This window comes from Populus alba, chromosome 8, assembly GCF_005239225.2.
Source record: "Populus alba chromosome 8, ASM523922v2, whole genome shotgun sequence".
In the NCBI taxonomy this organism is placed as follows: Eukaryota; Viridiplantae; Streptophyta; class Magnoliopsida; order Malpighiales; family Salicaceae; genus Populus; species Populus alba.
The window spans coordinates 11,400,710-11,415,722 of NC_133291.1; the positions used below are offsets into that span (position 1 = coordinate 11,400,710).

Below are 15,013 nucleotides of genomic sequence, written 5' to 3' on the forward strand. Positions count from 1 at the left end.
TTTTACCTGCTGCTGTATTAATGGTAGAAATTATATCATGATGTTCTTGGTCTGCAAATCACTGTCTTTTACACGACAACCGCAGAGGTATTTGTCGTCACTGAGGGTATAAATATCATTTTATATATCAATCTTAATTAAAAAAGCACACACAGTAACAATTAAAGAATCTTTGGTTATATCAGCACAAATATCAAGGTAAGCTTTCTCTCCCTAGCCATTCCTCCATGCCAAACGTTCTTGAAACTGGACGATGGTGTCATGTTTACGAGGGACAGATGAAAAGCAATAGAAAGCGCTTTGTTCTTCTCACTTTATGTATTTTTTGCAAGCGACATCTGAATCTGTATCTGCCTAAAACCGTAACATTTTCAACTCTTCAACTTTCAATCTTAATTCTTCTTCGGAGGGTGTCTTGCCACCATCCTTCAAGGTTGCACACCACCATGCCATTAGCTCACCCTGCAGAATACAGGAGTCAGGCTTAACCGCCACTTTCAAAAGTCAAAAAATGAGAGCAACATATGAGTAGGATCACTTTCTTTCTCGGGTACAAGGATAATATTTCCACCATTTTTAAATGAACGTGGAACTTGAAGGTCCACTCTTAAATAGTCATTATATATACGATAATATATTAAGAAACTCAGAGTCATTGACTTCCTCTACTAACAAACAACAGGTTTGCTGTGTTTGAAGGGTTTCGTAGATGATTTTCAAGGTGTCAGACTACATTACTTAGGTGAGAGTATGTAGTAACATAACATTGAAAACTCAAATTGTCTTCGTGAAGAGACTCCACCAAGCAAATGCAGATTCAGTCATATAAATCATCAATGAAGGAGACGTCAATGCAACATGAATCAAGATTTAGTGTTGTAAAATAGGCAATATAGAAGATAGATCATAAGACCATATTCTGATGAGTCGTGATCCTTGAATGAGAAAAGGGCTACTTGACCGAGGCCAACTAATCGTGCATTCAAAACATACAAACATGATTCAACAAGGGAAAAAAGGCTGTAAATAGCCAGATTAATTATATGCAGTCCATGAATAAAGATGTCAAGCTCGCAGATTCAGCTGGAAATCTATAGATCAAAGATTGAAATTTAAATTGCTAGATTATATAAAACATGAATTCGTTTTCAGAGTCGGGCTTTTACCTCGGTGAAATCGTGGTTGGAGATGTATTGACTCTAAACTAAACATTTGACGCCACCTACAATTACAGCAATAGAATTTTTGAACTTTTGTTTTGAACTCTGACTTTGAACTCCTGTATGATCAAAAGAAAGAACAGGGGAAAAATGGGAGGGGGTGAGTCGTCAACAGAAAAGGAAGCTAATTAATGACAACTATGCAACTCGTCCATCTATCATAGATAGGAGACAGGGTAAACAATTTTGGCTTACCAGTAATGCAGGCTACATAATACCCAGTTCCACCCAATCCCTGTTCCCACTTCCCAAGCCGCAAGCGCAGGAAAAAGCCATCAAGATGTGATGGTGGTGAATGGGAATTCATCCATCTGGTGCCAATGCATGCAACATAGAAAATATCAATAAAAGGATAAAAACTTTTACGACAATAATTTCTAGAAAAGAAAAATTCAAGCTTTGATGAATGTTACAGATAAAACCAAGGTTATTCCCTTAAAGTAGTTTTGAGTTTTAGTTCATATTGGTGTTGATAAGTAGGACTATCTGATACGTGCATTCCTACGTGGGTAAATGCATGGTGCAGGGACGTGGGATGAATGAAGAATGAGTCTTTGTTAGTTACTGGTCATGGCTGGAAACTAGTGTAGTGGGAGGAGTATTTCCTTATTATTAGTTCGTATTGTTGGTGCTTTCCTATTCTTAAGCAGGTAGTTTATTCTTCTCAGTTTAGTCGGCTATAAAATATAGCCAATAAATTGTTTTGAATTATGCAGAAAATAAATAACTTCCTTCTTACTTTGTCTCTTCTTCCTTTTTGTCTTGATTCTTTCATAGTTGATAGTAAATTACTTATCAATTGGTATCAGAGCCTGGTTCCAACATGGATACCAGAGGAAAATCTAATGCGGAGTTCCGCAGTGAAGTCAATGAAGCTTTGGCTAGACACAAAGCCAACTTCGATCAGGTGCATGGCACTTTACAAACGATACTGACTGAGTTACAAGCCTTACGCGTCTCCAGGAGCCCAAGAATGAATCCTCCGGAGTTGAACCCATTTGCTCCTGCTGAATCATCAAGTCACAACTCAGGAAACCATCAATCTTCACTAAAACTGAATTTTGCAAAATTTAGCGGGGAAGATCCTATGGGGTGGATTCACAAATCTGAGCAGTATTTTGAGTACAATAATGTTCCACCGTTCAACGAGTATCGCTTGCATCCTTCCACCTAGAGGGCATAGCCTTACAATGGCATCGATGGATGACTAAATTCCAGGGACCATTAACATGGGAAGAATTCACCAAGGCCCTTCTCCGATGTTTTGGTCCAACTGATTTTGAAGACCCCTCTGAAGCTCTTTCAAGACTGCGACAAACTTCTACCATTGCAGCCTATCAAGAAGAGTTTGAAAAACTCTCCCATCAAGTTGATGGCCTTCCAGAAACCTTCCTTATCGGTTGTTTCATTGCAGGTCTAAGAGATGATATTCGCTTGGATGTCAAGATTAAGCACCCAACCACACTATCAGATACCATCAGTGTCTCAAGGTTGATTGAAGAACGAAACCAACTTCAAAAGAAGGTAACACACCCTTTCCGGATTCAACCAACTGCAGCTATAACAAAGCCAAGCATGAGTAATATTGTCGGGGTGCTTGGACCTCCACCAAATCTGCGGTAGAGCATGAATTCCACGTCAAATGCCAGACGTATTTCCACCCAGGAAGCACGAGAACGGCGAGAGAAAGGTTTATGTTACTATTGTGATTAGAAATTCAGTCCGGGTCATCGCTGCCAACAACCCCAATTATTTATGATTTGTGACTCAAATGATCAGGAGTCTGTGGAACAATCGGAGATTCTACCAGCAGTAGAGGACCATGAAGCCTTTCCTGAAATTTCCTTCCATGCAATTACAGGTACGGCTCACCCCCAAACCCTTCGGGTGATGGGAAGATTGAGGAGCAAAGAATTCATGGTATTGATAGATGGTGGAAGCACACACAATTTCATTGATTAGTCCATAGTTGATTAGTACTTAAAAGTGCATGTTTATCAAGGGTTTATATCATCATTTTGCACTTAAAGTATCAATAACTCCTTAACTAAAGCATGTTTTATAATAACAAGTCTAATACTATAAAATACCCTAATATATGGTAAATGTTCATCTTAAATGCAGGCATATCACATAAATCAAAGGATTGATTGATGAATTCAACTACTGAAATTTTGAAGATAAAGAAGGGTGAAGCTTAGAAAGGAGAAGTCTGAATCTGTCCTGCAGCCCAACACTGTTCAGTTTTCAGCCCATATCTCGAGTTCTAGATATCCAAATGATCTAAAATTTTTACAGAGATTTGATAAGACATAGGCCTACAACTTTAATTTGGACATCAAGATCTAAGAAGGCCGTTTTCAAGTCCAAATTATAGCAACAACGGAGAAGTCCGAATCTGTCCTGCAGCCCAAACATTATTCAGTGTTCAGCCCATATCTTGAGTTCTAGAAATCCAAATGACCTCATCTTTTTTTTTTCTGGAAAGCTAAGAGAATTTCGCAGAACTTTCATTTGGACATCTGGACCCATTTCTGATGCTAGCATTTTTGTTTTATTAAGACAAGAAGATAAGGATTTTCACCAAGTCAAACGGTGGCCACCCACTCAACAATTAGTCATCAAATCAATAATTCTGAATTTTGGCCTATAAAAGGAGGCATTTGCCATGTATTTAGGGGCTTGGTTGTTCAGATCAAGTTCATGCTCTTTATTTCTCTCTTTATATTTTTTTTGTAATTCTTAAGTTTTGCTTTCATTAATTTCTTGTTTATGCTTTTCATTTCCTTTCCTTTCCTTAGTTAACTTGTATTTTATTTATGTTCTTGTTTTATTTATTTATGTTTTTCTTCTTCATTATGTTTAGCTAAGTTTATTATGTCAAGGTGAAAAGGTTACACTAATGGTGTAAGAACAAGTATGGTGTAAACTCAATATGGACCTTAATGTTTAATATTAACATGTCTTATCTTTTTATCTTACTAATTCTTAATACCTTGCTTGTTAAATGGTTAATCTAAATTTGTGTTGTATAATACTTGGTACAACAAATGCTTGGCACTCTCATAACTCAACCGTATGGTATTACCTACACCTGGGGCTATGAAAGGTACTTGATTTGTTGTTAACATCAGTTAACATCATGAATTCCTGACAATATTTAAAAGTTTGGTGTTATGTAAATAAGATAATTAATATGATCATGTTAATAATTTATAATGAGCTATTAATGACAAATCATCCGACTGGAACCTCCTTCGTGTGTGGTTTCCAAATTGAGTAATAAGAGTTTATACTATACTTGTTTGAAATACCATTGGTGGATCCTCTAACCTTGATATTTGTCTTTATTATTGTTTAATCCTTACATTAATCTTCCATCTCAAAGTTCTCATTAATTTCTTCATGCTTTTCTTTTTATTGTTATTATTATTACTATTACTAATATTATTAGTATTATTATTATTATTTACATTCTTGTTATATTTTATGTACGTTAAGTATGCTCTGTGTTTGATCAAGGATCCTGATATTGTTGGTCTTGCCTGTTCATTCGCATCAGAAATCTGTTTATATTATATAATATATCTCTTTGATTTTTTTCATAAACTCAGTATATAGGCTGGAAACCTGTGACCCGATCTTTTAGATCATTCTCAGGTATAACAACGCCACGTACTGAGTATTATTATTATTATTATTACTATTAATATTATTATTACTATTATTATTATTATTATTATTATTATTATTATTATTATTACTATTAATATTAATATTATTATTACTATTACTATTATTAATATTATTATTACTATTACTATTACTATTACTATTATTATTATTATTGTTGTTGTTGTTGTTGTTGTTGTTATTTTTGTTATTATTGTTGTTGTTGTTGTTGTCTTGTTATTTATAATTTATACAATTAACCTCTATGTGGTTCGACCTCGATCTTGCCAGGTTATTTATTACTTCGACACTCCTGCACTTGGGAGAAGACATCAATCTTTTGGTCGTGTCAATAGTCCACAAATATGAATTACCTGTGATTCCTAATAAAAACTTTCAGGTGACAGTAGCCAACGGGGAGAAGATAGATTGCACTGGATTGTGTCCTTCACTCACCATCTTGATACAGGGACAGATGGTTACAACCAAGGTTGTCAAAATCGCGTTTTGACTCGTAAAATCGTACGATTTTACGAGTCAAAACATGTATTACGAGTTGAATCGTATGAAAAAATCGAAAATGGGTAAAATCGGGTTGAAATCAGGTGAAATCGCAAAAATCGGATGAAATCGCGCAAAATCGCGATATCAGGACCGATTGTGCGATTTCACCAAAATGAGGGACTGTTGACTCAAAGTGTTTTAATGCTGTCCAGCTGTCCCACAATTACACTTTGTCCCTTCATGTCTTCAATCTTCTAGCCGTTGATTGTCTTTTTCCTGGATTCCTATTCTCTCTATCTACAGAACGATCAAAAGATTCAAAACGATCTATATTCTAATTGGCGACAACGATCTTTCTCCATCCTCCACGAAAGCGACCAGCGACAGTGCTCACAGTCCGGTGACTCCAGTCTCCAACCTTCACTCCTTCTCTTTCCTCAGTGCTCACGGTCGTGATTTTAACCGCGACGAGCCGACAACGATCTCCTCAACAGGGGCACGCCGACAACGTTCTCCACTTCTCCTTTCTTTCCCATCTTCAACAGCAGCAGGCGACATCGGGCGGTTCAGCTCATCATCTTCACCAGCAGCCGCCGTTCAGCTCATCATCATCATCTTCAACAGCAGGAGGCGGCACCGTAAGTGAATTGATTTGTGACTCTGTGCCCTGTAATAGATTTGTAATACAATTTCAATAATGAATTTAGTATGTTGCCCTGTTAAGACTGGAATCACCGAATACATTTTAATAGATCTGTGCCCTGTGAATTGATTTTAATAGCAAATTTTGTATGTTGCCCGGTTATGTAATTTGATTTTGCCACAATATATACTGTAATTGATTTAATAGCAAATGTAATTGATTTTGCCCGGTTATGTAATTTGGATATGTATAACAGTATAATGTTGAATTGAATGGAATGCATCGGGTGAGAAAATTGTTGAATTGAATGCCACAGTATATAGTATATATGACTGAATTGGACTAAATATTAGCCGGTGAAAATTGGACTGAATTGATTGTCATTTCAGTATTATAGGACTGAATTAATTGGACTGAATTAATGGGGTGAAAATTGGACTGAAAAATGTTGAATTGGATTGGATTTAATGCCATTTCAGTATTATAGGACTAAATTAATTGGACTGAATTAATGGGGTGAAAAATGGACTGAAAATTTTTATTTGAAACATGAATTTTTTTTAATATATTTCAAAATTCCTTACGATTTTACGATTTTACGTTCCGTTTTTACGATCCGATTTTGTGAAGGGCTTTCCGTTTCGTTCTAAAATCTCGATTTTAACAACCTTGGTTACAACATATTACTTTATTCTTCTAGTAGCAGCGTGCCCAGTAGTGTTGGGCGTGCAGTGGCTGGTGACACTGGGACCGGTGGAGACCGATTACAAGAGACTCACAATGTCTTTCAAAAAAGATGGAAATTTATGTGTGTTCCAAGGGTTGAAACAATCCAGCCTACAAGAGTTGACAGAGAAGGAGTTCAATACCATGTACGTATCTAGCCAATTCTTTGATATCATTCCAGTAGGCTCTACTACCCAGCCAAAGTCACACCCCTCTGAAATAGCCCAACTCTTATCCAATTTCTCTCACGTTTTCAACCCTCCTACAGCCTTACCACCTAAACGACTACATGACCACCAAATTATGCTGCAACCCAACGTCCAACCAGTCAGTATACGACCTTACAGATATCCATATTATCAAAAGTCTGAGATTGAACGGATGGTAAAAGAGCTACTACACACAGGGTTCATACGTCCCAGCCATAGCCCATTTTCTTCACCGGTCTTGTTGGTCAGGAAAGCAGATGGGGATTGGCGTTTCTGCATAGACTATCGAGCTCTAAATGATCTTACCATCAAGGATAAATATCCTATTCCAGTCATCGATGAACTTCTTGACGAATTACATGGAGCCAAATATTTTTCCAAGCTTGATCTTCGAGCAGGTTATCACCAAATCAGGTTACAGGAAGAAGACATCCCTAAAACGGCATTCAGGACACATGAAGGCCACTACGAGTTTGTTGTCATGCCGTTTGGACTTACTAACGCACCTGCAACCTTCCAAGGTCTTATGAATGATCTCTTCCGTTCTCATTTACGGAAATTCATTCTTGTCTTCTTTGACGACATTTTGGTGTATTCAAAATCTTGGGAGGATCATTTAAGTCACCTCCACACTGTTTTGACAATCTTGTCTACTAATAGTTTATTGGCAAAGGAATCTAAATGCAGGTTTGGGGTTACTTCAGTGGATTATTTAGGCCATGTTATATCAGAACAAGGGGTTTCTGTCGATCCGTCCAAAATCGTAGCAGTTTTGGAATGGCCTACTCTAACCACCATTAAAGAGGTCCGCGGATTTTTAGGTCTAGCCGGGTACTACCGAAAATTTATTCGGAATTTTGGTACCATTGCTGCTCCCCTCAACCAGTTGTTATCTAAGGATGGTTTCAAATGGGACGATATGGCAGAAAAGGCGTTCAACGATTTGAAACAAGCATTAACATCTCCTGTTTTGGCTCTGCCAGATTTTACACAGCCGTTTGTCATTGAGTGTGATGCTTGCGGAGTTGGCCTAGGAGCTGTGCTGTCTCAAAACAAACGTCCCATAGCTTATTATAGTGAGGCTCTGAAAGGTTCAACGTTGATTCTCTCTACATATGAAAAAAAGATGTTAGCAATTGTGAAGTCCATTAAGAAATGGAGACCCTACTTGCTCAGTAAACCATTCATTGTGCGCACAGACCAACAAAGTCTCAAATATTTGTTGGAGCAGCGCATTACTACACCAGCTCAGACTCGTTGGTTACCGAAGATTATGGGATACGACTATATTATCGAGTACAAGAAAGGAGTTGACAATCAGGCAGCTGATTCTCTTTCACGGGTAGCTGAATGTCAGTTTCTTTCCATCTCTACTCCACATGTTGATTGGTGGCAGAAGCTTCAACATGAAATGGCACATGATCCATTCTTTACACCTTTGGCTGACAGTACATCTTCCACTGCTGCATTTTCATACCGGGATGGAGTTTGGTTCAAAAAGGGTAAGCTTTATTTGAGTCCGACTTCTTCTTTACTGCAAGATATCATTACAGAATGTCATGCTTCTCCTACGGGAGGACATTTTGGTTATCATAAAACCTTATCCCGACTTAAACAAAGCTTCTCCTGGCCGCAAATGCGTGGCACGGTCAAAGAATTTTTGCGCAGCTGTGATATTTGTCAGCGATACAAGACAGATTCCATGCGACCTGCTGGATTACTTCAGCCTCTATCAATTCCTGACAGGATATGGGTTGACATATCCATGGATTTCATTGAGGGGTTACCACCATTCAGTGGTCATACGGTGGTTATGGTGGTTGTTGATCGTTTGTTTAAATATGCACATTTTGTTCCCATGAAACATCCATATACAGCTGCCATGGTTGCACAAGCATTCATTTCTCACATAGTCCGGCTGCATGGAATTCCAGCTTCAATAGTTAGTGATCGGGACAGAGTATTCATTAGTTCTTTTTGGCGCACACTATTTCGGCTTCAGGGCATAAAGTTATGCATGAGTACAAGTGACCACCCTCAAACGGACGACCAGACTGAGGTGATGAATCGCGTCTTGGAGTAGTACTTGCGGTGTTTTGCAGGGGACCAACCACGCAAATGGATTGGCTGGATTCCATGGGCAGAATTTAGCTATAACACCTCAGTCCATTCAGCAACCAAAATGACACCATTTGAGGCAGTGTATGGAGTTCCACCTCCAACCTTATTGATGTATGTCCCTGGAACTTCCAACGTACAAGTTGTGGATGGATACTTGCGTAATCGAGATGTCATCCTCTGTGAGTTGAGAAAGAATCTCTCATTAGCTCAAGCACGGATGAAATGTCAAGCAGATCAGCGGCGCCGTGAGGTTAACTATGAAGTGGGTGACTTTGTCTACTTGAAACTGCAACCTTACCGACAGACTTCGGTGGTCTTTCACAGTTCTTTGAAGCTATCACCTCGGTATTTTGGTCCTTACCAAATTACAGAAAAAGTTGGTCCAGTAGCTTATCGATTGACTTTACCTCTGGGATCCTTGATTCACAATGTCTTTCATGTTAGCATGTTAAAGAAACATGTTGGCTCTGTCACTACCATTTCTACTCAGCTTCCTCCTGTGAATGAAGAAGCCAATATTCTGCCTCAACCTGAGACAGTTATGGATCGCAGAGTTATCCAAAAAGGCCAATATCATCCAAAGGTTGAAGTTCTCATTAAATGGACAGGCGCCTTAGTTAATGATGCCAATTGGGAAGATGAACGCCGATTGGCTAAGTCCTATCCTGCATTCCTTGCGGACAAGGAATCCTAAGGGTGGGGAATTGATACGTGCATTCCTACGTGGGTAAATGCATGGTGCAGGGACGTGGGATGGATGAAGAATGAGTCTTTGTTAGTTACTGGTCATGGCTGGAAACTAGTGTAGTGGGAGGAGTATTTCCTTATTATTAGTTCGTATTGTTGGTGATTTCCTATTCTTAAGCAGGTAGTTTATTCTTCTCAGTTTAGTCGGCTATAAAATATAGCTAATAGGTTTTTTTGAATTATGCAGAAAATAGATAACTTCCTTCCTACTTTGTCTCTTCTTCCTTTCTGTCTTGATTCTTTCATAGTTGATAGTAAATTACTTATCACTATCAAGGGAGAAAATCATAAATGAGAAAGCAGGACTAGATTTATAATTATCTTGTAATTGAGTTTTTCTAGAATGACCAGCGATTGCCTTCAATTGCAGTGTAGCTAATGTAATAGTGCAGTTATCATAAAAAAGCCACAAACACATTATTACATATTTGCTTCTCTATGTTCAAATTTTGCATGGAGGTATGCCAAAAGAAGACAGGAGACCTAAAAAAAAGCTACTAAAATTTACCCCCCATTGATATTGACGATGAAGTACATTAATTACAGTCGTAAGATAGGTATGCAGAGAGCTATCTGAGCTATCCTTGGAATTAATTTTCCTAGAAGGTCACTCAGATTTCACTTCGAGTTCAAAAAATTTCAAAGTTATGAAGAAGAAGAAAAAAGGTCATCCTTCAGTGGTCCTGAACACTACAGACAGATTACAGTTTGATCAGCATCAGAAGGTAACACGGTTATCCAAATGCCATCTTCTTGCCAGAAGGGTAGACTCTCTACCATAAAACCATGTTGCAGAAACAAGCTTGTAAGATATGCAAAGGACAAATGGAAAAGAACTGACTTGGAGGTGGGAGGCAAATGCCAAAATCACGAGCCAAAGTATATGAGGATAAAGTAAGAGAAGATGATTTGAATGAATAAGCATGGACATACCAATATTAAGCCAGATGTTCAAGCCAATGCATTTCAAAATTAGCAGCTCACGAATTTTCTGGTTCAAATCTGTCATCCTCGGTTCATATTTAGGAAAATGAGGCTTTAATGTCCTTACCAGAAGTTTATTAGATTTTCTATGCAATCAAAAAAATTCCCACCTTGGACTTGGTTTATCTAGTTGAGAAAATAAATGTTAGCAATCAATGACAAAGAACAGCAATGCAGTCTGCCTTAACCAGAACGTTTAAGGGTTGAATCTCTTACGTAACCAGTCATGTACTATAGTATCTATGTTGACCAGTTAGGGTTCCTAGTGACCATAATACTAGGTGGTGACTCCTTAAATAAGAATATTCTCCATCAAAGAATAGGATGTCAGAAATCCATTCTTCCCAAAGATTTAATAATTTTTAAAGCCTCCGCGATGTCGTGTGCGATAAATATTATTTGAAATAAAAAAAACTTGTTATGGAGTGCGTAATAAGCGCCAACATTTGGACAACTCCTGTGGGATTGTCCGACCATGAAACACTACCTTTCGAGGTGGCGTTTAGAAGGTCTAGGCACCTCCTACATGATGGGGTGGCGCATGGCCTAGAAGTGCCTTTAGTTTGGTGTCAATGACCTTTTTTTTTCTTGTTGTTTTTTCTCCTCTCCTCATATTCAACACCATCCCATTCAAAAATTCAGATTAACTTCTTGAATTTCTTTTTCCTTCATATTTGGTCTATGTATTTTTTACTATATTTTTTGTTATCATGTATAAGCCATTAAATTACAAATATTTTTCAATCCCCCCTCTTTTTATTTTTTAATCTTTAAAATTTGATCCTTATTTTTTATATTGTTGTTTTTTATTTTCAATAAGCTATAAAATTATTATTTTTTCAATTTCACCCCTTTTTTATTTTTTTTCTTTTAAATTTAGTTATCATTCTTTTGATTGCTATTTATTTTTTTTTTGGATCATTTTTTAGTTTTTTTTTACAATTTCATCATCCATGATTTTTTTTCTTATCAAATTTAATCTTTAATTTTTCTATTGCTATCTTTTATCATTTGATGAATTTTTTCAACTCATATTGTTTTTACAATTTTATCATTCAAAATTAAATTGGTTGATAATTGAGCTTCTTGATTGAACATGTTTCAAGGATTTCATGGATTGTGAGTTTTAGATATGAGACCGGGTTTAGAAGGTTTGCCCGAGTTTTTTTGTTTTTGTTTTTTCATTTTTTTCAAACATAATGGTTTTTATTCTGCACCCTATTTTTAGAGTTTTGCTTTATTATTATTATTATTATTATTATTATTATTATGTTTTGTCTTTTATGGAATTAGTCTCATGTCTATGACTATAGTCACTAGTTTAAGAAGTTGACGTGAGTTAACTTTTGATTTTTTAGGTTTTTTTAAAATTGATTTATTTCAATTTCATTATTTAACATCTAACTCATTTTAAATTAGCCTTCCTATATATTTTTTACTGGGTTATATCAATCTAATGCTCATGGTCGCGGGGTTTGCAAGTTGACTCAAGTTGATTCATTTTTTTTGTTGCTACAGGGTTGGTCTAGGTCCATGACCAAAATCACTGGTTTCAAAGGTGAACATGAATGGACTTTTTTATTATCCTTTTTAAAATTGATTTACTTCAATTCCACCCTTCAATATATGATTTGCTGGAAATTGATCTTTGTACTTTTTTTTTTGTTTTCTTTATGTTGAATTATCCTTGTTGTTGTATCCATGGTTGCGGGTTTTGAAGGTTAATCCAAATCAACTCATATTTTTTTCATTGCTTTTTTAAATTAAATTAATTTTTTTTTGTTTTTGTCATTTAACATCGAGTTGTTCGATAATCGAGCTTCATGTATTTATTATTGACTTTCAAACCTTTTCTCTTATGTTTATTTTGATGAGATTGTTCTCACTTTATATTCATGATCGTTAAGTTAGCGAGTTAACCTAATTTAATTGATTTTTATTTTATTTTATTCTATAACATTGAGTTGTTTCAAAATCCAAGTAAACTTGGAGTGGATTTTATTTACTTTTTTTTAATTCTCATATGTTTTTTTGTTATTATAATTTTTTTTTTTTAATATTATTTTTTTACATTGAAAAAAGTTTTATTCGACCCGCATAGTTTCTCACTATTTTTTCCCAATTCACCTCAACAAATCATTTATTTACCGTGCGTGCGTCGATGACTCTCAATCCAATGGCTCCCCTTCCACAAAAAGTTTTATTAAAGAGAACAATCACGTCAATTCTCTCTCCACCATTTACATAGCCCACTTCCCCAAATTCACTTTTCACTTTAAAACTACATCATTCACCGTAGATAATGTCCAATCCAACGGCAAACGTTAAATCATTCCCCTCTTGCGGATATCAATTCGCGTCCGCCTCAAGTCAATTTCCACCTATTGCAGCTCCTCTAGTCTCATAAATGAAGTACGGATATTGATTGTGTAAAAAAAAGTTATTAACACTTTAAATACACTCTTTAAAATAGACTGTATTGTTTTAATATCTCATAAAATTTAAGGTATAGTTGTGGTTTCTAATAGTTGATTCTATCAGTCTAAGATTTAAGAAAATCACTTCTTTGTAATGATGTTTTTATCTTAATGGGATAAAACATAACCGTTCTAGCATTTAAAAAAAAAATTTAATATCCAAAATACATATTACATGTAATGTCGAACTCCAGATACTAAAAGTCAAACAAAATAAATTTTTTGTTGTTTTTAAAAATTTTAGCCAATGTTCTCTTGACTTTAATAAACTGGTTATTAAAGCCAAAATGCATGCTAAAACATTGTTTTTTGGTGTATGAAAAATACAATATGATTTTTTAGCTTTGGAACAATTGACTGTATGCACAAAAATATTTTTTTTAATTTTTTTTTGCATTTTGGAAGTTTTTATGAGAACCATGTATTTTAATACTGGATTTGTATTTTTACGGTATAAAAATACAAATCAATATTCAGTAAAAATTAGTAGAAAAATACATGGAAAAATTACAATTTAAAAAACAAGAAATTTTTACTTTTTACTTTTTTTTTTTTGTCGGACCCTGCTATTTGGGTTGGGCTGGGCCCAACCATTCGGGTTGGCCCGGAATTGGCCCAGCCATGAATAGTGGAGGCTGGTAGCGAAGGAAGAAGAGAAGACTGACCTGTGGTGGCATCGAGGCGGTGTTGCTGGCGGTGGTGGTTGCAACGGCGCTGCTAGTGATGCCTGGGGGCGGCAGTGGCCGGCGATGTTGCTCCTTCTCCCTCTTCTGTTTTGTCCTCTCTTTTTTTCTTTCTTTTCCTTTCCTTTTCTCTCTTCGTTGTTCTCTCTTTCGGTCTTCCCCCCTCTCTTCTTTATGTTTTTTTTCCTTTCTGTTCTTCTTTTTTGCTCTCTCTTCCCCTGTTTTTTAAAAGAGGACAGTTGTCGCCCCTCTACTGCCCCTCCAACACGTGGAATGTTGTGGGCAAGTTGGGGTGGTGTCGGTGTCTTTTTGAAAAGGAGTCGGCATCTTTTTGAAGAGAGAGATGGCGATGACAGAGGAAGAAAATTTTTCTTTTTCCCTTGCTTCGCGCGTCTAGGGGAAGAAGAAAACTCACAGTGCCGTTCAAAAGGGAACCATTTGGATCTTTTTTTTTTAAATAGTGCATGAAACGGCGTCATTTTGGGCAAAACACGGCGTTTCATTAAAATGAAAACGGCGACAAACTTATGGGAAAGTACAAATCAGTCCTCGATTTATGATTTGTTCAATCGAGTTCTCAATTGCAATTGTGATTTTAAAAATTAATTCAATTGCATCCTTACCAAATTCAATCGCCGGCCTTAAAGGTGGTTGACTTTTCCAAATCGGTTCTTGGTCTTGAATTTATGCAATTTGACCCTCAATTGAGCAATAAACTTTTAATTTCTTCAATTTGGCCCCTGGTTTGGTTTAATTACAGCTCCTCTATTTACGTGTGTTTTTCATTTTGATCTTTGGTTTCAGATTTCTTCAACTAAGCCCCTAATTGACCATCAAACTTTAATATTTATGCAATTAAGCCCCTTATTTGACCAAATTAACTCTCAAAAATTATAAATTGACCTCGAAACTTTAATTTCTTCCAATTAAAGCCCAAATTAACTCCAAAATCACTTTTCCTTGCAATCAAACCCTTCATAAATTCAATTAAACCGTCAATAAAATTTAATTGAGTCCATAAAATTTG

General features: G+C 36.4%; 1 protein-coding gene across 1 annotated transcript in view; it reads right to left on the reverse strand.

Moving 5' to 3' along the window:
* Positions 1 to 155: 155 nt before the first annotated feature.
* LOC118056861 (uncharacterized) overlaps positions 156 to 15,013 on the reverse strand; it is a 32,351-nt gene continuing 17,493 nt past the window's right edge. The window contains exons 5-7 of the mRNA XM_073410658.1: positions 1,416 to 1,531; positions 1,167 to 1,279; positions 156 to 462 (exon numbers count right to left, since the gene is read on the reverse strand). Of these exons, the coding sequence (XP_073266759.1) occupies positions 1,200 to 1,279; positions 1,416 to 1,531 (196 nt within the window). The 3' untranslated portion in view covers positions 156 to 462; positions 1,167 to 1,199. The remainder of the gene's footprint in view (positions 463 to 1,166; positions 1,280 to 1,415; positions 1,532 to 15,013) is intronic.